The 21468-nt window shown below is 37.3% G+C and overlaps 1 protein-coding gene across 1 annotated transcript in view; it reads right to left on the bottom strand.

Moving 5' to 3' along the window:
* The window catches only part of ttll7 (tubulin tyrosine ligase-like family, member 7), a 75180-nt gene extending 54099 nt beyond the window's left edge, over nt 1-21081 (bottom strand). The window contains exons 1-6 of the mRNA XM_057362543.1: nt 20911-21081; nt 14817-15059; nt 12438-12572; nt 6674-6795; nt 672-739; nt 414-572 (exon numbers count right to left, since the gene is read on the bottom strand). Of these exons, the coding sequence (XP_057218526.1) occupies nt 414-572; nt 672-739; nt 6674-6795; nt 12438-12572; nt 14817-14841 (509 nt within the window). The 5' untranslated portion in view covers nt 14842-15059; nt 20911-21081. The remainder of the gene's footprint in view (nt 1-413; nt 573-671; nt 740-6673; nt 6796-12437; nt 12573-14816; nt 15060-20910) is intronic.
* Between the last annotated feature and the right edge of the window lie 387 nt (nt 21082-21468).

Genomic DNA, 21468 nt, shown 5'->3' with positions numbered 1-21468 from the left:
TGTCTTCAGAGGAGACCTCACATAATGAAGCGTTATGTTTATCTTAGAAAGAGCTCTTTCTATCTACATACACCGCGGGTCCCCTTACATGGAATTCACCATGTTGTTTCTAGTACAGTAGCCCTAAACGGACAAACTGCTCCACAGAATGTGTTTCATAAATACGTTATCTCCTTCAGCAAAGAAGCGAAAACATGACGACATCTTAGTCCTGTGTCAGCCACCGTAGTGCTTTGAAAGGGAGGGGGGGAGTGAGCCGTTAGATGCCGCTAAATTTCATACACTGTACCTTTAAATCTTTTTCAGTTTAGTGCTCAGGCAACAATTCTCGTTTTCAATTAGTCCAATGTTTTATTTGATTTCAATTAACAGAAATGTTTTGATAGTTTTAGTTCACTAAAATAACCTCTTACCCGTGGCCCATAGCTCCATTCGCAGGCTTTACGATGAACGTTTTCTGCTTGCGTTTTCGTTTCAGCTCCTTCACGTAGTTCTGGAATTGAGTGTACTCAGCTGGGAAGATCCAGGTTTTGGGGATGAAGCTGTATTCCTGAGGCTGACTTTTAATCATTCTTAGAAACAGAAGAAAATATTCAAATAAACCAAAAGAGTTAAGTCAACTTTCCCCGGCTGGAGGGCAGCTGCCATCCGTCACTTGTTTGCAAACTCACTTGGCCATGTTCCTCGCCAAACAGTCTTTCCGACAGATCTCACCCATTCCCGGGAAATGGTTTATCCTCTGTGGAAAAGAATCATACTGTTAGAGGGCACTTGGTTCTTCACCTCTGAGAGAAAAAACACAGCATTACAGCCAAAGTCTTGAACTGAGACTATAAGATTTTGACATTTATGTCCAATTACGGACTCAAAACAAAAGGTGGTTGTCAGACCTTTCTTAACCCCTATTTAGTTCCCCACATTGTTTTTAATTTAAAACTAAAAAAGACGATCAATTTCGACTCTAAGGGCCAAAGTAATTGGTTCTGCATCAGAGCTCGTGTAGTTGTACGTACTGACAGATGAATGAATTGCTTTGAATGCAAAGAGGAAGGCGGGGGTGGAGGTGTTTTTCTGTATTCTTTCAGCAAATGAGGCTGAACGGGGCCATTCATTTGACTCGTATGACCTGTAACTCTGCAACCGAGCCAATCACAGCGAAATATACAAAGAACAAACCTTTTAAGCGCGTAAGGAAGATGTGCTTGTCCAAAGAAAAACATAGTGAACAACTTTATATAAAACGTTCCATGAAGTGGAGCATCAAAGCCAATTATTTGGTGTATTTTTTCTAGCGCTGTTCTTTGACAATAGCTAAACTCTGTAATATTAGTTCATATGATTGTGTGCTATTTTATGTCTTTTGAAGCTGTACAATTGCAAAATTTAAAGGGAAACTTCATCCAAAAATTACAATTCTGTCATCAATAACTCATCCTCGTGTCATTTCAAACCTGTGCGACTTACTTTATTCTGCAAAACACAAAAGAATATTTGAAGAATTTGGTTCCAAAATGAGATAACACCGTTTTTCATTTTTTTTTCAAAAATCATGTTTTTTTATTGTGCATTCCAACTAATATTAATCAAACTGCAGTTGGTTTGTTTTGATTTAAGCCATAATAACTAAAAAAAAACGTTTAAAAAAAATTTAAGATTATAGAGAGTTATCTCATCTTGGAACCAAACTCTTCATATTTTGAAAAATGTGAATTTGTATATGTGAATGGATACCGACATTCTTCGAAATATCTTCTTTGTGTTCTGCAGACAAAAGTACATCATACAGGTTTGAAATGACAAGAGGGTGAGTGAAAGATGACAGAATTGTCATTTTGGGGTGACCTATCCCTTTGAGTCATTGTTCAAATATTCTCCTCGGTTGTGAAATCTCATTTGTATGCACTCAGTTTTGACATTTATGGTTATTGGTGTCAAGTAACCAAATAACCAGTTGAAATATGAAAAAGTGACAGATTTGACAGTTTTTTTTTAAATGCAATATTCTGAAAATGTCAAACATTTTGGTTTGTTTAATGCTTTTGTATCACTTCACAAAACAGCATTTTAAACAATTGAGACGGTTCAGAGATTTTATTCGTGATTTCTCGTTGGGAGCACCAGCAACATGTAGATACTGTAAGAGCTGGACTAGAAAACAGCAGCCTGGGGGTCATTACCACGAGAGAACTGATTTGTTAAAAGGACTGTTGGTTCAGATCTGTTCCTCAGAAAACAGCTGACCTCAACAGACCTCATTTGATGCTCTACAAAAGTTATTCCTAACCAGCGGGATTTGTACCCCAGGAGCTCGTTGAAAAGACTTTGATTTTGCTGTGTGAAATCTATGAACTAGAAACTGAATATAAAAATTACAAGGGCTGTCAAAAGGGTACAATAATTAATCGTAAATAAACTCAGCATTTTTCTCCTGGATGGCCACTTTTGTGTATACCGCCTAAACATTAACATTTCCTCTTAAAGAAATGTGTCATCATTCATTCATGCTCATATCATTCAAACCCTTTCTTCTGAAAAACGCAAAAGGAGTTATTTTGAGAAATGGCTCAGTGGTTTTGTGTCCATACAATGGAAGTCAATGGTGGCCAATGTTGTTTGGTTATCAACATTCTTCAAAATATCTTCTTTTGTGTTCTGCAGCGGAAAGAAAGTCATACAGGTTTGGAATGACGTGTGGGTGAGTATGACATTGTTGAGTGAACTATCTCTTTAATGAAAGGAAATTAATATGAGTTTCACATCTCAGGTATAATATTGATATAAGGTACTTGAGCTTTTACCTTTCAGTCATGTAGGTTTCATAACAATGAATATTGCTGTACAGTATATGTCTGTGAAGGGTTTTAAGAAAGTTTTCATATGCAGTTCTGAAGGTCACACGTCTTAAGCAAACCCAAGGAAAATAAGGGCAAACATTAGCGGGAGATTGTAGCATCACTTCCATCAGATGTTATCATTAATTCCTTCTTTGAGTGGTACCTGGTAGTTCCTGAGCTCAGCGATTTTCTCGTGCTGCACGGCCGAGTCATTCCAGATGAGATTGGCCGTCTCATCATCGTCTCTGACTTTATGAAAAGTCACCTCTTCTATTATGACACGAACTGCAAACAAATCACATTAGATTCATTTGATATGCAATGACTTTGACAATACCAGATCGCGTTTCTGTCTCCGTGGCCGGACGGACACAAACAACTGAATCCCTTTCATCAACGGAAAGCGACCCCTTCATTTCTTGACTGAAAACGTATGTTTAATAATGATTACGCTTTAATGATGTTTGTGCCGTGACGGCAGTCGATAGGTTTTTGTCAAGGCTGCATTTCACGATCTTCCCATGAAACATTACGTAATTGCAGTAATTGGTCATATTATAATCATGATGTGATTTTGGCTTCGTAAACATCAGTATTACCGGATAAAGTGAAGCTTACACTGAAATCCGGTCAAAGCTAAGTTAGAAGACCTGGCAACCATGTTAAGGAAATATTTGATTGTTAATTGGCAACAGGCATTGTAAGTATTATGGTAAAAGCTTTTCAGAACAACAAAAAAGTTCTGATAGCACACAAACAAAAAGAAAACATGCAAACAAAAATTACAACTAAATGAAAAATAAACAACTCGAGTCTGAAGTAAAACTGTTTTTACATTTACAAAGGTTCAAATTTCTATTCAGTCTTGATTCTTGAAACTAAAGGACACATACGATGTTACCCCAAATTCCTCCACTCAAAAAAGGGAAATTTTACACTTGAATATAGTTTTTAGACCGACAGCAATAGTTAAAGCAACACTCCTTTCAAAAGCAAACAAAAATGGCCCTGGCTTATCTCAGTTAGTCAGACAAAATACAAAGACACATTTTTTCTGCTTAGATCATCGAAATGATCAACGTAACGTGTGCCGTTTTGTACGAACACCTAATTGTGCTTTTGTATATGAAGGCCACACGCCAACTGACTGGGTGCTTCAGTGTACTCACTAGTGATGTTATGTTCGTGAACGAATCGTTCTTTTTGAACCAATCTTTTAAGTGAACGAATAGTTCTCGTTCACGAAAGGCAATGACTCATATTTTTCGTTCACTGAAATCTCTCCCTCGAGCACAGAGCGTCTTGGCTTAAAAGAGTGTCTAAAGCACGAGCCAATGGCGTTCGAGAGTGAGCTTTGACATAGCATATGATTGGTTGAATGTTCTGAATGAATACACCCTTCACCGAACGAACGAGCCTGTGTTTGTATTTGAGTCTGAACGAGAGAGATCTCATTCGTACACGAACGAAAGGAGTCAAAGGACCCGCTGGTTCTCGTTCGTGAACAAAGATGAGGTCTCTTGTTCAACAGAAACGGACACAATGTAAAGATCCTCACGAAAATAATAAAATAATGCAAGCTGATGGTTGAATGTAACAGACAAATTAACATGGTCATTTTTATTGCATGGAAAATGTCAAGCCCTGTTTACTCAGTTATTGTACTGCAAGCACAGGTGTTTTGTGTGCATTTTGTATCATTTGTTGTTCTTTCAAATAAAAACGACTTCATTACGTTTAATTCATGTCATGCACTTCTCTAAAAACTGTAAAACAAAATAGTATTGGTTAGCTCTCATTCGCATCACGTCAGCACATAGCATTCCAGTTCTGGCTGTGAAGGGACATGTAATTGGTTAGATCTTCCACTGAACGAATACGAAATCTTGGGCATAAATAGTGCACCGGACGTGATAGGAAACGCACTCGACTGCTAACCCTTACACCAAAGTCAAGATGTCGAACTTGCCCACGTCCTTCTGACCGAACTTGGTTAATGTCAAGACTAGGGATGGGCGATATGGCCCTAAAACTTTATCACGATAATTCCTGGTATTTCTTGCGATAACGATAAAAATGACGATATATCCATAATGTCATCCACCGCTGTTTTTTGCGTCAAGTGATAGTAGCTGCATGTAGTCTAGACCCTCAGAAAAACAAATATTATCAAAAAGTAAAACTTACCCCAAATCAAACAGCTCCTAAAATATACCTACAGTGTTTTTGTAAATATAAAATTTAATAGTGAGATTCGACTTCANCAATAACTCATCCTCGTGTCATTTCAAACCTGTGCGACTTACTTTATTCTGCAAAACACAAAAGAATATTTGAAGAATTTGGTTCCAAAATGAGATAACACCGTTTTTCATTTTTTTTTCAAAAATCATGTTTTTTTATTGTGCATTCCAACTAATATTAATCAAACTGCAGTTGGTTTGTTTTGATTTAAGCCATAATAACTAAAAAAAAACGTTTAAAAAAAATTTAAGATTATAGAGAGTTATCTCATCTTGGAACCAAACTCTTCATATTTTGAAAAATGTGAATTTGTATATGTGAATGGATACCGACATTCTTCGAAATATCTTCTTTGTGTTCTGCAGACAAAAGTACATCATACAGGTTTGAAATGACAAGAGGGTGAGTGAAAGATGACAGAATTGTCATTTTGGGGTGACCTATCCCTTTGAGTCATTGTTCAAATATTCTCCTCGGTAGTGAAATCTCATTTGTATGCACTCAGTTTTGACATTTATGGTTATTGGTGTCAAGTAACCAAATAACCAGTTGAAATATGAAAAAGTGACAGATTTGACAGTTTTTTTTTAAATGCAATATTCTGAAAATGTCAAACATTTTGGTTTGTTTAATGCTTTTGTATCACTTCACAAAACAGCATTTTAAACAATTGAGACGGTTCAGAGATTTTATTCGTGATTTCTCGTTGGGAGCACCAGCAACATGTAGATACTGTAAGAGCTGGACTAGAAAACAGCAGCCTGGGGGTCATTACCACGAGAGAACTGATTTGTTAAAAGGACTGTTGGTTCAGATCTGTTCCTCAGAAAACAGCTGACCTCAACAGACCTCATTTGATGCTCAACAAAAGTTATTCCTAACCAGCGGGATTTGTACCCCAGGAGCTCGTTGAAAAGACTTTGATTTTGCTGTGTGAAATCTATGAACTAGAAACTGAATATAAAAATTACAAGGGCTGTCAAAAGGGTACAATAATTAATCGTAAATAAACTCAGCATTTTTCTCCTGGATGGCCACTTTTGTGTATACCGCCTAAACATTAACATTTCCTCTTAAAGAAATGTGTCATCATTCATTCATGCTCATATCATTCAAACCCTTTCTTCTGAAAAACGCAAAAGGAGTTATTTTGAGAAATGGCTCAGTGGTTTTGTGTCCATACAATGGAAGTCAATGGTGGCCAATGTTGTTTGGTTATCAACATTCTTCAAAATATCTTCTTTTGTGTTCTGCAGCGGAAAGAAAGTCATACAGGTTTGGAATGACGTGTGGGTGAGTATGACATTGTTGAGTGAACTATCTCTTTAATGAAAGGAAATTAATATGAGTTTCACATCTCAGGTATAATATTGATATAAGGTACTTGAGCTTTTACCTTTCAGTCATGTAGGTTTCATAACAATGAATATTGCTGTACAGTATATGTCTGTGAAGGGTTTTAAGAAAGTTTTCATATGCAGTTCTGAAGGTCACACGTCTTAAGCAAACCCAAGGAAAATAAGGGCAAACATTAGCGGGAGATTGTAGCATCACTTCCATCAGATGTTATCATTAATTCCTTCTTTGAGTGGTACCTGGTAGTTCCTGAGCTCAGCGATTTTCTCGTGCTGCACGGCCGAGTCATTCCAGATGAGATTGGCCGTCTCATCATCGTCTCTGACTTTATGAAAAGTCACCTCTTCTATTATGACACGAACTGCAAACAAATCACATTAGATTCATTTGATATGCAATGACTTTGACAATACCAGATCGCGTTTCTGTCTCCGTGGCCGGACGGACACAAACAACTGAATCCCTTTCATCAACGGAAAGCGACCCCTTCATTTCTTGACTGAAAACGTATGTTTAATAATGATTACGCTTTAATGATGTTTGTGCCGTGACGGCAGTCGATAGGTTTTTGTCAAGGCTGCATTTCACGATCTTCCCATGAAACATTACGTAATTGCAGTAATTGGTCATATTATAATCATGATGTGATTTTGGCTTCGTAAACATCAGTATTACCGGATAAAGTGAAGCTTACACTGAAATCCGGTCAAAGCTAAGTTAGAAGACCTGGCAACCATGTTAAGGAAATATTTGATTGTTAATTGGCAACAGGCATTGTAAGTATTATGGTAAAAGCTTTTCAGAACAACAAAAAAGTTCTGATAGCACACAAACAAAAAGAAAACATGCAAACAAAAATTACAACTAAATGAAAAATAAACAACTCGAGTCTGAAGTAAAACTGTTTTTACATTTACAAAGGTTCAAATTTCTATTCAGTCTTGATTCTTGAAACTAAAGGACACATACGATGTTACCCCAAATTCCTCCACTCAAAAAAGGGAAATTTTACACTTGAATATAGTTTTTAGACCGACAGCAATAGTTAAAGCAACACTCCTTTCAAAAGCAAACAAAAATGGCCCAGGCTTATCTCAGTTAGTCAGACAAAATACAAAGACACATATTTTTTCTGCTTAGATCATCGAAATGATCAACGTAACGCGTGCCGTTTTGTACGAACACCTAATTGTGCTTTTGTATATGAAGGCCACACGCCAACTGACAGGGTGCTTCAGTGTACTCACTAGTGATGTTATGTTCGTGAACGAATCGTTCTTTTTGAACCAATCTTTTAAGTGAACGAATAGTTCTCGTTCACGAAAGGCAATGACTCATATTTTTCGTTCACTGAAATCTCTCCCTCGAGCACAGAGCGTCTTGGCTTAAAAGAGTGTCTAAAGCACGAGCCAATGGCGTTCGAGAGTGAGCTTTGACAAAGCATATGATTGGTTGAATGTACTGAAAGAATACACCCTTCACCGAACGAACGAGCCTGTGTTTGTATTTGAGTCTGAACGAGAGAGATCTCATTCGTACACGAACGAAAGGAGTCAAAGGACCCGCTGGTTCTCGTTCGTGAACAAAGATGAGGTCTCTTGTTCAACAGAAACGGACACAATGTAAAGATCCTCACGAAAATAATAAAATAATGCAAGCTGATGGTTGAATGTAACAGACAAATTAACATGGTCATTTTTATTGCATGGAAAATGTCAAGCCCTGTTTACTCAGTTATTGTACTGCAAGCACAGGTGTTTTGTGTGCATTTTGTATCATTTGTTGTTCTTTCAAATAAAAACGACTTCATTACGTTTAATTCATGTCATGCACTTCTCTAAAAACTGTAAAACAAAATAGTATTGGTTAGCTCTCATTCGCATCACGTCAGCACATAGCATTCCAGTTCTGGCTGTGAAGGGACATGTAATTGGTTAGATCTTCCACTGAACGAATACGAAATCTTGGGCATAAATAGTGCACCGGACGTGATAGGAAACGCACTCGACTGCTAACCCTTACACCAAAGTCAAGATGTCGAACTTGCCCACGTCCTTCTGACCGAACTTGGTTAATGTCAAGACTAGGCAAGCCCTGTTTACTCAGTTATTGTACTGCAAGCACAGGTGTTTTGTGTGCATTTTGTATCATTTGTTGTTCTTTCAAATAAAAACGACTTCATTACGTTTAATTCATGTCATGCACTTCTCTAAAAACTGTAAAACAAAATAGTATTGGTTAGCTCTCATTCGCATCACGTCAGCACATAGCATTCCAGTTCTGGCTGTGAAGGGACATGTAATTGGTTAGATCTTCCACTGAACGAATACGAAATCTTGGGCATAAATAGTGCACCGGACGTGATAGGAAACGCACTCGACTGCTAACCCTTACACCAAAGTCAAGATGTCGAACTTGCCCACGTCCTTCTGACCGAACTTGGTTAATGTCAAGACTAACGTCATCGTACAACAACCACGCTCCACTTGTCTCACGCACGTCATGAACAACTCGAGTATGAACATCTGATCTTCTGCGAGTATGTTCATCTTACGCAAGTTGTTCAGGTTGTTCTTGAACAAACAAGGACGCTTCAAATTCTCTGGTGAAAGTGTTTTCAACTTCTCTCTGAAATGGGCAAATACACAGTTGATCATGTGCACGGCCTGTGCTTTCATGGCAAACTCCATCCCGAAAATCGGACTTGGGTGTTTGCAATCAGCTGGCACGCAGCTCAGGTTGAGGAAATTCCTTCCGTCCACAAATCCCAACACCATCCCGAACGTCTCATGGACCGCAGCAATGCCCTTGGCACTGTACTTTTTCAGGGGAAAATATTTTTTCAACAAATGCCAATGCGGCTTAATCATGTCAACATTAACTTGCCCGACGAACAAATAGTGAATGCGTGCTTTTAGACCAGAAACGTCCCTAAATTCAATGACAATGCCATCAAAATCAAATTCAAAGTCGAGGTACTCCTGAACGCTTACGATCTCTGTGGGAAACAGTGGAATGATTACATCGTCATTCCTCAGAAACTCCTCTACACCCCCACATCTACGCATCACAGGCATTATCTGTGTTCTCCAAAGCGGCTCCGAAAAACGCATCCATCGTGACACTTTGGCACTACACTGACGTGCTTCACCTATCGAATCCGACACACTGCCACCTAAAATACTGTTGAACGCAAAGAAATTAACTGCTTTGTGCGATTACACCTTTCAAAAGAGCAGAACTAAAGCCGCTGCATCTCTCAGTGACTCAGCGCTTTTAAAGATGGCATGAATTAAGACCTCAATTTTAACCCGAGCTTTTGTTATATAAGAGGGAATCGTATTCACGCGAACATCATGTAAGTGTCAGACCTGAAAACGCCCTTGTTACTGAGATAACAACTGTTATTGACACCAGGCTCAGTGAACGCCAGGTTCTGGAATGCACCTATCTATGACGACATGATAGGTTGAACACCGCCTCCATTGAAAGAATATCAATGACTACTTCTCTAGCCCCGCCCACTAGCATGACAATACTGGAGTAACACAAGTTGCGCGGAACCAGATAGAGCGAGCAAGCAATAAACAATCATGCCGTTAAAGATCGCTAAATATTGTGCAATCCCTGGTTGTGGAAGAACACAGTCGCTGCATAACCTTCCTTCGGATTCCGATATTAGGAATGCGTGGTTAAAGTTTATTTTTAAAGACGTTCCAGCTCATGTGGGAAAAACATGGAGCGTTTGTTCGTTTCATTTCTCCTAGGATTCCTTTGTGAACAAGTTACAGGTTGACGCTGGATTTGTGGAGAGACTAAAATGAAAAAGCAGTGCTGTGCCGTCCATATTGGATCTGATAGGAATGGCGCAGCAATCTTATGTGAGTAAAACATATTTGTACTATGCGTCACTATTGCTTTCTTAGAGATCGCTTGATGTGCCCTGAGCACTATTCGCATGAGATTAGTATTACCTGGGGGACCTCTAGTCATTTGTAATAATTGCAGAGGTTGTCTGTGATCTTAATCCCTTGCGAATCGGCATCTCTGTGATTTGGCGGGCTCATATATCTTTTTTCAAGGTTTTATCCACCGTTTGCGAATAATGGAGGCTGTTTTGAAGTGTTTTGGTATTATTTCGGGTGCTGGGTGATATCCATAAGTTACCGGGAGTCTCCCGTTTGTTTATTTATCATGGAAACTCGTATCATTTGAGACCCGCGATCGCGGTGATCTTTTGTCCAGTTCGCGATCACGGGTGTCAAATGCTGACAGGTACGGTCATATATCATTAAACGCAATACAAGTATAGGCTATACAAACTATACGTAAAGCCTTGCCATCACATCCTGGAAATAAGTCAGTTAATTTGAGTAAAATCATCCCGTACGAATGCGTCATATGAAATACTGATGTGGGGAGGTCATTTATAAATCACACGAGGTCCCCAGATAATGCTAATCTCGTGCGAATGGTGCTAATGTGTAATCTAACGTTACGTGTCTAACCAAATTCACATAAGGCTCCAACTAAGTTTACTACGCAAACTGCTATCCAATCATAGCAGTGGGCGTTTACTTTCAAGTCTTCAATGCGGCACGCCCATTTAAACCGATCGTCTGTAGAGCCGGCCTCAAAACCCGGCTAGAAAATAGCCTATTACTTATTGATTTTGATGTTTTTGAATGTAAAAACCACGCGAACATCATAAGTAGACCTCATACAACAGTATAAAACAATAAACAAGCTCAGTTCATCACATCTTTAAGTTTCAATTTCCATTACAATGATGTCGTCTTTAAGAAATGAATTTATTTCTTAATGTTTCTTACACTACAAATAGGAACATATCATGTAGTATTTTTATAAACAATTTTTGGACACGATTTTGTAAAATTTAATTGCACTTTAATTAGGAAGTATATGAAAAAAACACATATCTCATAGGGCTGTACTCAAAATATCGATATGACGATACATCGTCATGAGCTGCTGAACATCTGCCTCCGTATCGATTCTGCAACTAATGTCGTATGATAAATGTAATAAAAAAATTGACCCGTATCGGGATACGTATCGCATCGTGGCCTTGTATCGGGATGCGTATCGCATCGTAAAATTGTTGGCGATACACAGCCCTAATATCTCATCCCCCGAACGTCGCACAACCTTCAAACAGGTGTCGTTGGAAAGGTCTCGTCGAGAGCTACGACACCAAGCATGCACCGATCGGGACCAAGCACGCCCTCGTTCCACCAAATGCAACCGCACGCCCTATACGAATATCTCAGCCTAGGGACGTCCTACAGTCCTGCGGGTGGTGGCATTGGAAAGCTCTATCCGCCCCCTTTCCAACGACACCGACGATGAGCTTCTACGACCGAGATAGTTCACACTTGTCCTTTTCTATCGAGCCTCGTAGTTCTGCCCCTGAACGCACCACCTTCGCACCTCGCTCTTTTTAAAGACCTTCCTCTGACTTGAGCCTCACCAAAACTCAACCTAAAGCTCATGGGGCCTCTACTGGTCCTTACTGATCGTGTGTGACCGTCGGTCGTCGGAAAGAAGCTTTTTGTGACTTAAAAATTGAAGCAAAAGGACTTTCGGGTCAAGAGATAGCACCAGGGTCAAAAATCCTAGACAGATGAGATGAGACCTTTCCGACGATATACGACTCGATGCGGTAGGACCTTCCGTTAAGGATAGGGGGAGCCAAATAGAAACTTATCGCAAGCGAATATCTCGGCTGTTCACCAAGGAGCACAATCGAAAACGAAAGCTCGGATCGACTCCAAGAGATACAAGAGATTTTTAGTAATATTTACTTTGTAGAGTAAATTACTTTTTTTTTCTAAGAAACGTGTATTCAGTAAAAGTATACAGCTTCAATAGTATGTAAGTAAAAATTACCTGAGCAAAATATCCATTATTGTGCTTTAAAATATCATGTTATATGATTATTCTGTTGATAAGATAATAAGATGGATAAACTGTTGGTTTTACCAATTTCATATTTTGTCCCGGTGACGTTGGCTGTGATGAAGCCTTTCTTCTTTTTCTTGGTGTGAACCTTCCTCTTTACTCCATTCTGATTAGACAGAACAGGTGTCATGTTAACGGGGGACGTTCCTTGATCGTCTGTGGGAAATAAACAAAAATTAGAAAAAAAAAAAAACCATTTATTCATTAAATTAAGATATTTTATTACGAATTTAGATTTAAATTCAAATATACAGAGAAATAATATATGAGTAAGGTGTTAAGGGAAAGTGAATATTTAAGCTGCTGCTACTGGGCACCATGTTGTTCATTCACTCTTCTTTGAACTTTTTTATTTAAGTCTACGGAAAAGTTTACTCTTGGCTATAGGCGAGCGTCATATGGGAAGACTTTACTGTACTTGGCAAAGCTGAACACAGGATATGGGTTTAAATCACTAACAACAGCATGACATTTAGTTGCTTTTGAGATATTTCTCCAGAGAAAATAGCCTTGCAATTCCAAGTGTTTTATTTTAAATATAAGAAGAGTGCTTATAAATGCTTAGATTTTCCAAAATACCACAGTCTGGTATCAACACCAGAGATCTCACAATAAATTACACATTTTATGAACTCGCCTCAAATATTTCTCTTCACGTTTCCTAAAATTGAATTATCAAAGCTAGTATTATCTATAATCCTATCACAGATATACTGTAAGGTAGCATACAGTGTATATTTTAGTGTATAGTTTTTTTTTTTACTTTATCACAAGCGACACAAGCAGCATATATGGGAAATATTTGTCATAAACCTCTGTTAAATCATATTTACAGTATAAGTTGATATTCTATAATTGCTTACATAAAGAAAAATCTATTTAATGTTTATCTTGAATAAAAGTGTCAGAGATGAAAAACAATGATACATTTTTAGTAAACATTGAACATGGGTTTACCATCAGACACAAACACCACACAAGTGTTAAATTAAACTCTACTTAAAGGGATATAGTTCACCCAAAAATGATAAATCTATCATTATTTATTCACATTTTTTGTGAACCTGTATGTCTCTTTCTTCTGTAAAAACACACATTTTTTAGAAATGTTTCAGTGGTAATGTGTTTATGGGTAACAAAACAGGGTTGGCAAGATGAGAAAATGTAAAATCTTTTAAAACTGCTTTTAAAAACATGTATCAGATATTATTTTAAAATGAACTTCGTGTATTTAAGTTGATTGTGTGTCATTACAAATAACATTTGCACCACTTTTATAAAAGTTAAGACTGAAGCGAATAGTAGTTTAGTTTATATTATTTAATAAGAATCATAAATTTGTGATATTTGACTAAATTGGCCCCTAACAGAAAGGTTTGTTATATTAGTCCAATGGTGTAACCTGTAACACTATTTGAGATTTCAATTTAAAATCAAATTTGACAGGCATAAATAGACACCTACGTAAACACATATGGCATTGATTGGAATATTTCAAATGCAATTTTTAAAGTTAATACTCATTTTTAGAATAATGATGAAATATCAATGTATTTCTGGGGTAATACCATTTGACATGCAAGAATACCTGACCATACCCTTAAAATGTCAAATTGTTTCACTTTTTAAAAATGGTTTCTAACCTTTGCATGCAGCAGTCACCAGGGTTCTTCTCTGTGATTTAATTTCCTGTCACGTGTCTTCTTGCATACAATTAACAAAATTATAACTGGTATAACTGGTTAAATGGTAGTTACACCACCTTGACACTTCATGAATTTGACTTGACTCATGATTCCCCAAATTAATTATAATATTTAGAACAATGGTGTTCCATTTACTTTTATTTACTACTAAATAGGACTAATGTAAGGTCATGCCAAGCTATCTGATATGGTGTTTTATTGAGAATTTCATTGTGATTTTTTTGGTTACACCTCATAGACATACCGGCAATCATTCCCCAATTATTCTCTCAAAATGAATTAAAACCAGAATTTCAGTCTTGGTCCTCAGAAAGGAGAATGTATGCAAGTAATTAGCAAATTTACTTCTAAATTTTAAATGTACTTAAATCACAGGGACACAAAAAAAGTGGATACAATGGATGTCGGTCCAATGGTGTTTGGTTATCAACATTTTTCCAAATACCTTCTTTTGTGTTCTGCAGAAGAAAGTCATACAGGTTGGAATGACATGAGAGTGAATAAGTGATGAACGATGTTTCATTTTTTTCCATCAAACATAATTTGCCTATGAGGGCTTTATGAGGGAGCCTGAAGATGAAAAATAAAAAGTTCATCTGGGCCTGCACAAAACCACCCTGTCAATCATCCAACCCAAGTTCTTTCAACATTCTAGCTGACTTTTGGGGTCTCTGGACAGTAGTATCATGCTTACCTCCATCATGGGGGGGTGAGGGCATATCTCAAGCAGTATCTGCCCAGCCTCTGTGACTTTTGGCACCAGTCTACTTCTCCCTCGCTGTCTTTACTGAAACAGTTTCAGGAGGTGGCAAGATCATCTGTCCTCCAAGATCACGAGACAGGATACGGTACAAAGGGCGGCTGTAGACCGTAAATCTTGAAGGAAAGAGGTCAAGGCTTCTCCACAGAGTCACAGAGCCACAGATGGACAAGGTGTCTGAAAAACAGTGAGATGGGTATTGTCAGACAGAGAGAAACACTGGAGGAAACGGCACAGCCTGGCCAAACGTTTGCTGTGTCACTCAAACATATCAAGCGGGCTGACAGCGGGTTTCACCTCACTGATCAGCTCTCAACGCCTGACGAAAACTACGCCAGAGCAATTTCTGTCTGCTGTCTGTCAGACGGACGCAACATTAGCGTCGCTGGCTATCAGCCTGTGAGATTTCTGCATGTTTAACATTCTAATGCTTGACGGACACGCCTGTAATCTGTTATGGAGCCGAGCACGCCATAACAGCTCTGCAAAAAAAAAAAACATTACTGAATAACAGAAATGCATTTCTGACATTTACATTTTCAACAGCAAAGATGGTGATGATGCAAATCTCCCACCCAACATAATTCAACACACAGGCTTATTCTACAGTATGCAAGGAAGGTAGCTCATCCACAGAAACACGAACCGGGTAAACTGGTATAAATAGACTGACTGGTCAGTAAACAAGTAGCAGCACTTTCAGACTCCTGTGAACCAGAATGAATGTGAAATGATTTGGAATGAGGATCTGTGGGGGAGTTTTTACAAGTTAAATTGATGTTGCACCTCTGCACAGGAGACGTTTATTACACCAGCAGTGTTCACTGAGCGTTTGTTGACTAACAGTCTGAAAAAGCTGTCTAATAATATCAGCATCCGAACAACCCTTAGTAATAATAACAATTACAAACAATCTAATACAAAATACTCTTGTGTGTTATCATTTGTTTAGTAATAATGTAAATAGTCTACTTCTACTTGATGATGAAATGAATGATGTGATATGGTTTTAAAGAATAGTGGTGTTGATAGCGTAATGTTGCTCGTACGTGATGCGCCAAAGGGGCTACAAATATTTGTAAATGTTTATGAATTTACAGTGTTCTTAAAATCCATTATATTATCTAGATTAACAAGATAATATATAAAAATAGCCAGAGATGCTGGAATGGTGTTAAGAACAAATAAAAACCATCCGCACACCTCTGATAAAACCTCATTTAGATAAACCTAAAGACTTTAGTACATTAACATATATTAATTTGTCGGATAATTAAATACATTGATGCAAATGAGCCTCAACTCAAAGATCTAAAAAATTCAAAATAAATCTAGAGATACTTTTTTCGTAAATGTATTTCTTATACAGTACAATTGTTTTTTATTATTATTATTAAATGCGTGTCATTGTTATTATAACACAAAACACTCTCTATATCTTTATCTTATGTTTATTGTATTGTATTTCTTAATTTTTTTATACCCATAGGCCCTTATTTAAATCATTGTGTACTGTATTCTATTGTGTTATGGTCTCTGTGTACTGTTGTTGCTGTTTCTGTGTTCTGGATGCTCCTGTCACCAAAACAAATTCCTTGTATGTGCAAACATACTTGGCAATAAAGCTCTTTCTGATTCTGATTCTGTCAATACATATGCAACATTTCATTAAAATGTGTTTTTGATAAAACAACATCATTTTAGATTCTTCATTGAACGCATTACTTCTCTTATTTAAGATGCTCTGTAAGGCACTTTTTAAAATCTTTGTTAAACGTTTCTAACTTCGATTATCTCAGGAACGCACAACCGCAAAACACAAGACAACACTGACCTCTGGTGTTGCGTTTGCGAAGTGCACTTCCACGCATCTAAAGACAAGCTACCACACTAATGTCACAAAGAAAAAACAGTTAAGAACTGTACATGAATAAGATGGCTGATCAGTTGATTTAAATAACATTTCTGGTAAATATTTTCAGATTACATGAAAACTCTTGAATAAAAGCACTTCATCGCACTTTCACAATGGCCCTCCTGTTTACAGCTGGTATTAACATCTGTGTCTGGTGATCCACTCACAAGTGGTCAACCGAGACAAATCACTATTTACACCTGCCATTGGATTCTTCACAGAACGAGACCACCTGTTGCCGGCTTTCAGAGTTCCTTTTGAATACATTTCCTATAGTTTTAGCATTTTGGGGTTGATATTACAATGAATATGTATATACGTAACTACACTCAAGAGTTTAAAATGGTCTGTATTTGTTAACATTAGTTAATAGATTATTTAATATGAACTAACAGTAAACAATACAGCATTTATTTAAAACATGTTTAAAGTCAAACGTTGTATCTGTTACCATTAGTTAAAGCACAATGTACACGATCCGTAACATTAACTAACATTCATAAAGATGAATACATTTTAAAAAACTATTGCTTATTGTTAGTTCATATTCGTACTTATTAATGTTAAACAAAGACCACCTTAAAGTGTTAGAAATGTTCTTAAAAAGTGCAACTTTTTGTAGCTTTAAAATGTTTGATTCAGCATCTCCATCAATTTCACTAACAACATCTAAAACAATATCAGTCTTTATGAGAAGACTTTAGGCTCCTGGAGGCAGACTTTTCTTAGGAATCATAACTCAAAAACATTTCTGTATCTCTCTCCCAGAGGTCTTCCCTCTGCGGCATGCATTCCCACAAATCTTCACGTTGGACTCGGTCAATGTAGGTTTATTCAGAGAGATGGCAGCAGTCTCAGAGCTCTAATTCAGACATCAAAGGTTTGATCCCACTCAGGGATCCACAAACTGTAAATCATTCCAGAGGACCCTGTCACCAATGTGCCATTGCCATTATTGAACGTCTCTTTGCATAAAAAGCATCTGTTTCAGTAACTATCACTTCTGTTCCCGAACTGTAAAGTACTAATGCAATTAGACCAGTCGCTAAAAGAGACATTGAGACAACGTATAGAGCTACAGTCAAGCTGTTATAGCGCTGACAGGCAGGCCGCTGTATGATGAATGAGTGCTTCAGTAATCTTTCGTCTCATGTATCACCCTGACAGCTGCGCCACCCATAATCCACTCACTCTTGATTTCCTCTGAGACGTCGCATCACTTCCGGTTGGCTCTCTCAGCTGTAGAGGGAGCCAGAGAGCAAAACACAATGTCACTGTTACTAATAAAGGCCTGTAATACCTGAAAAAGGTAGAATCTCCAATAAAAAGGGAAGAAATATAACATCATGTGACGCTTTGAAGAAACTACAAAATGTGTTACTGAGGCCCTTCTGTAAAAAGCTGCACTTAGGACAAATAATGGGATTTTAACACGCTCATACAGTGAAATAATCAAATTTAAACTATAAATAAAAACTTTTCAGAAGTTAAACAATGTCCAAAAAATGCTTTGTTAAAAAGTGCAAAGTTATCGCATTTTTAAAGATGTACTTTTTTTATTATTTTAAACTTTCAAGAAACCATGATTTTTTTTCTTACTGTCTGTTTATTTTAATGTTGGTGTCTTTTTAAGTGTTTGACTTTTTTGTACAGCACTTTGGTCAACGTCATTTAATTGTTTTAACGTTTTTAATTGTGCTTCATAAATAAATTGATTGGTTGGTTGGTTGGTTGGTTGATGAAAAGCATGAAAGTACATGTGTCTCTTTGATAGTAGAGGATTTTTCGTTAACTCATTCACACCAAACAAACACTTCTATTAACCATTCATAATAATGATCTCACAGATCAAGATACACATTTCAGGCAACATTAAATAATATAATCTTCCTAACAAGAATATAGATCATTGTGATGAAAATTGTGTATGAAATTACCCACTATCTAGTTATTAAAATGGATAACTAATTGAGACCATTATATCCCATGTGTTAAAAAATATATTGTAAAATATTATAAGACTCATGTGTGACTTATGTGAGATTAGATTTAAATTTAAACAGAGAAGTCGCACTTAAAAAATGTGTTAATCTTAGATGAAAAAATAAAAACATGCTGCAAACAAATTATGCTTGATTTTTTTAAGACCTTTATGTATCTATTAGTCATTTTTGTAAGTACATTTTACTAGAGTTACGATAATTTCAGTGAATGTATGAAGTCAGTTCCAAGTATTTTACCAAAGGTTAAATCGTTTAAATGTGGTTCTTCGATGTACTGACATTCATCCATTTTTTACTTTGACTTAAAAAATTAATATATATATATATATGTGTGTGTGTGTGTGTGTGTGTGTGTGTGTGTGTGTGTGTGTGTGTGTGTGTGTGTGTTTTTGTATAATTGAATAAATGTATAGAAATAAGATAATAGCAGCATTAAGTGTTTACAATTACAAACTGTTTTAACAAGTCTTATATTTATCTCATATTGTGAGTATTGAGAGTATTGTGTCAGCTAAGAAAATGCCAGTTTTCACACCATCAAGAAACATGGCAAGACTAAGAAAAGACTCAAAACCCCTGATGTGCCCATATGTGTGGAGTTAAGCAAAGCATGGGGTGTTAAGTTTCATGTGCTCTAAAATTAGGAACAGCTTTAAGCCATAGTACACTACAGTACAGTACAGTGTGTTTCCATGGCGACCTAAAAACCACACCAAAATGACTTCGGCAGCCAAACCTGAACACACAGATAAAACTACAACCACCAAACTCAAAGCTCTAACTTTTAATGACAAGCAGTGAAAACTGACTGATCTCATCCTGAAAGTCATCCTCTCAGAAGACGGCAGTGATGCAATCCACTCTTGCTCTTCAATCACGGGTTTGTTACGGCACAGAGCTCATGGCACGTCCTGGACAAACATGCAACTGTATGTGAGGTTTACTGCTAACAGCCCACACAAATACAAGCCAAACTAAAAGAGTTATTAAACTGCCTTTGGAGACCAGAGTCATTTTGTTAGTTGATTTGCTTATGTAAGAAAGCTGAAAATAATGCAGTGCTGATCTTATCCGCATTCAGCCATGCAGCTCATGACCTGCAAGTCACGATATCAGCCACTAGTTCACCAAATATACGCAAGATCCACAACAGAAAACTTTTACAACTTGCAATGAAGCCAGTTTGTGAAATTCAGATTGAAGGTCTGAGAAAGACAAATACAGATGGATGTTTGTGGATAGATGGATGGAGAGACTGATGAGTAAATAACACACAGATCTCACTGGGTTTCAAATACCCATTAATTAAAGACATCAAATTTAATAAGAAATAAATATGGCTTCATTTACAAATATTGAATGTCCTTTAAAACATGACATTAAACTCTAAATGTGTTTTAAATGTGACTCAGTGGCCGTCTAGCATTGATTTATTGCAAAGGGTAAAATGGGTGTATTAAGCTGCTGACCATAACCATACACATACACATACAGAGAGAAAGACCAACACTATAGGCCTACTGCTGTTTTTCCAGCCACATGGTTCAGATTTGTCCTGGTTTGTATTGATGTGCCTCATCTGCACTGGTTTAGTCATGATCAAGGCCTGCTTGTATGTAGGCCGCACAAGGATGCTCACGACCAGATCTGCATCCAGACACCTGCTTTACTCTTTTAACACTTCATAATAGGACCATTCCAAACAGCTCACAGTTAAATACTGCACGAACTACTGTACACTGGCGTGTTATTTTCATTCATTCGCAACTACATTCAATGCGATACTGATGCGCCTAAGCCCAATAATAAAACAGCTGCATTGGCAGGATTTTTTGCCGGGGTGCCTGCACTCATAAACGGAGCAAAATACAATGCTATGGATGTTATAAAGCATGGTATTAATAAAGCAGATGACGACTTTAACACAAACAGCAGATATGCAGGATGAGGGATGCGGCATCCACGAGACATTAGGGCTGGTCAAATCTTTGACGGGACATTTGTTAATAGCTGTAAATTATTATTCTACATAAATAAGTGTGACAGATAGGATGAGACGGAAAACGATGAAAACGAAATTTAGACGATAGATTATAGGTAGACTGATTACCTAAACACGCTCCAAATCTCTGTCGCGGTGCTGTCGCTGTTCGTCGCTCTTTTCTGTCTTTTTTGTGAATAAACCTTATTGTTGTCAAAAGTACTTTTCTGTTTATTTTTAGAGATAAATAAAGGTTAGGTCTGGAATGAATGCACTGTACATGTCCTGTATATTGCCCTGTTAAAACAAGTGTACGATGAAGATGGACTGAACCATTGCTCAAATGGGGCAAAAGAAATACTGTATATCTTACAACCCTACTAATAAAATACAAATTTAACGTTCCTTAACATTCATATGGGCAAACTGAGAATTAAAATTACTACTTATTTCCAGGATAATCACGGTATGTGTTTGTTTCCTCTCGTGCCGTTTACGGTATGGTTAATATATTTACCCCACTGTTAAATGAATGGACTCTTCCGGAGCGTACGGACTCTTAGCAACAAACCAATTGTTTCCATCCGGGTTCCGATTCAGATGACTAATAATAAACATAAACATAAATAAATGAACAAAATAAAAATGATTTCAGTCATTTTAAATAAAAACAATAAAAATATATAC

The sequence above is a fragment of the Triplophysa rosa genome, linkage group LG20, assembly GCF_024868665.1.
Source record: "Triplophysa rosa linkage group LG20, Trosa_1v2, whole genome shotgun sequence".
Lineage (NCBI taxonomy): Eukaryota > Metazoa > Chordata > Actinopteri > Cypriniformes > Nemacheilidae > Triplophysa > Triplophysa rosa.
The sequence above is the reverse complement of the archived record's forward strand: the minus strand, read 5'-3'. Positions and strand labels throughout refer to the sequence as shown.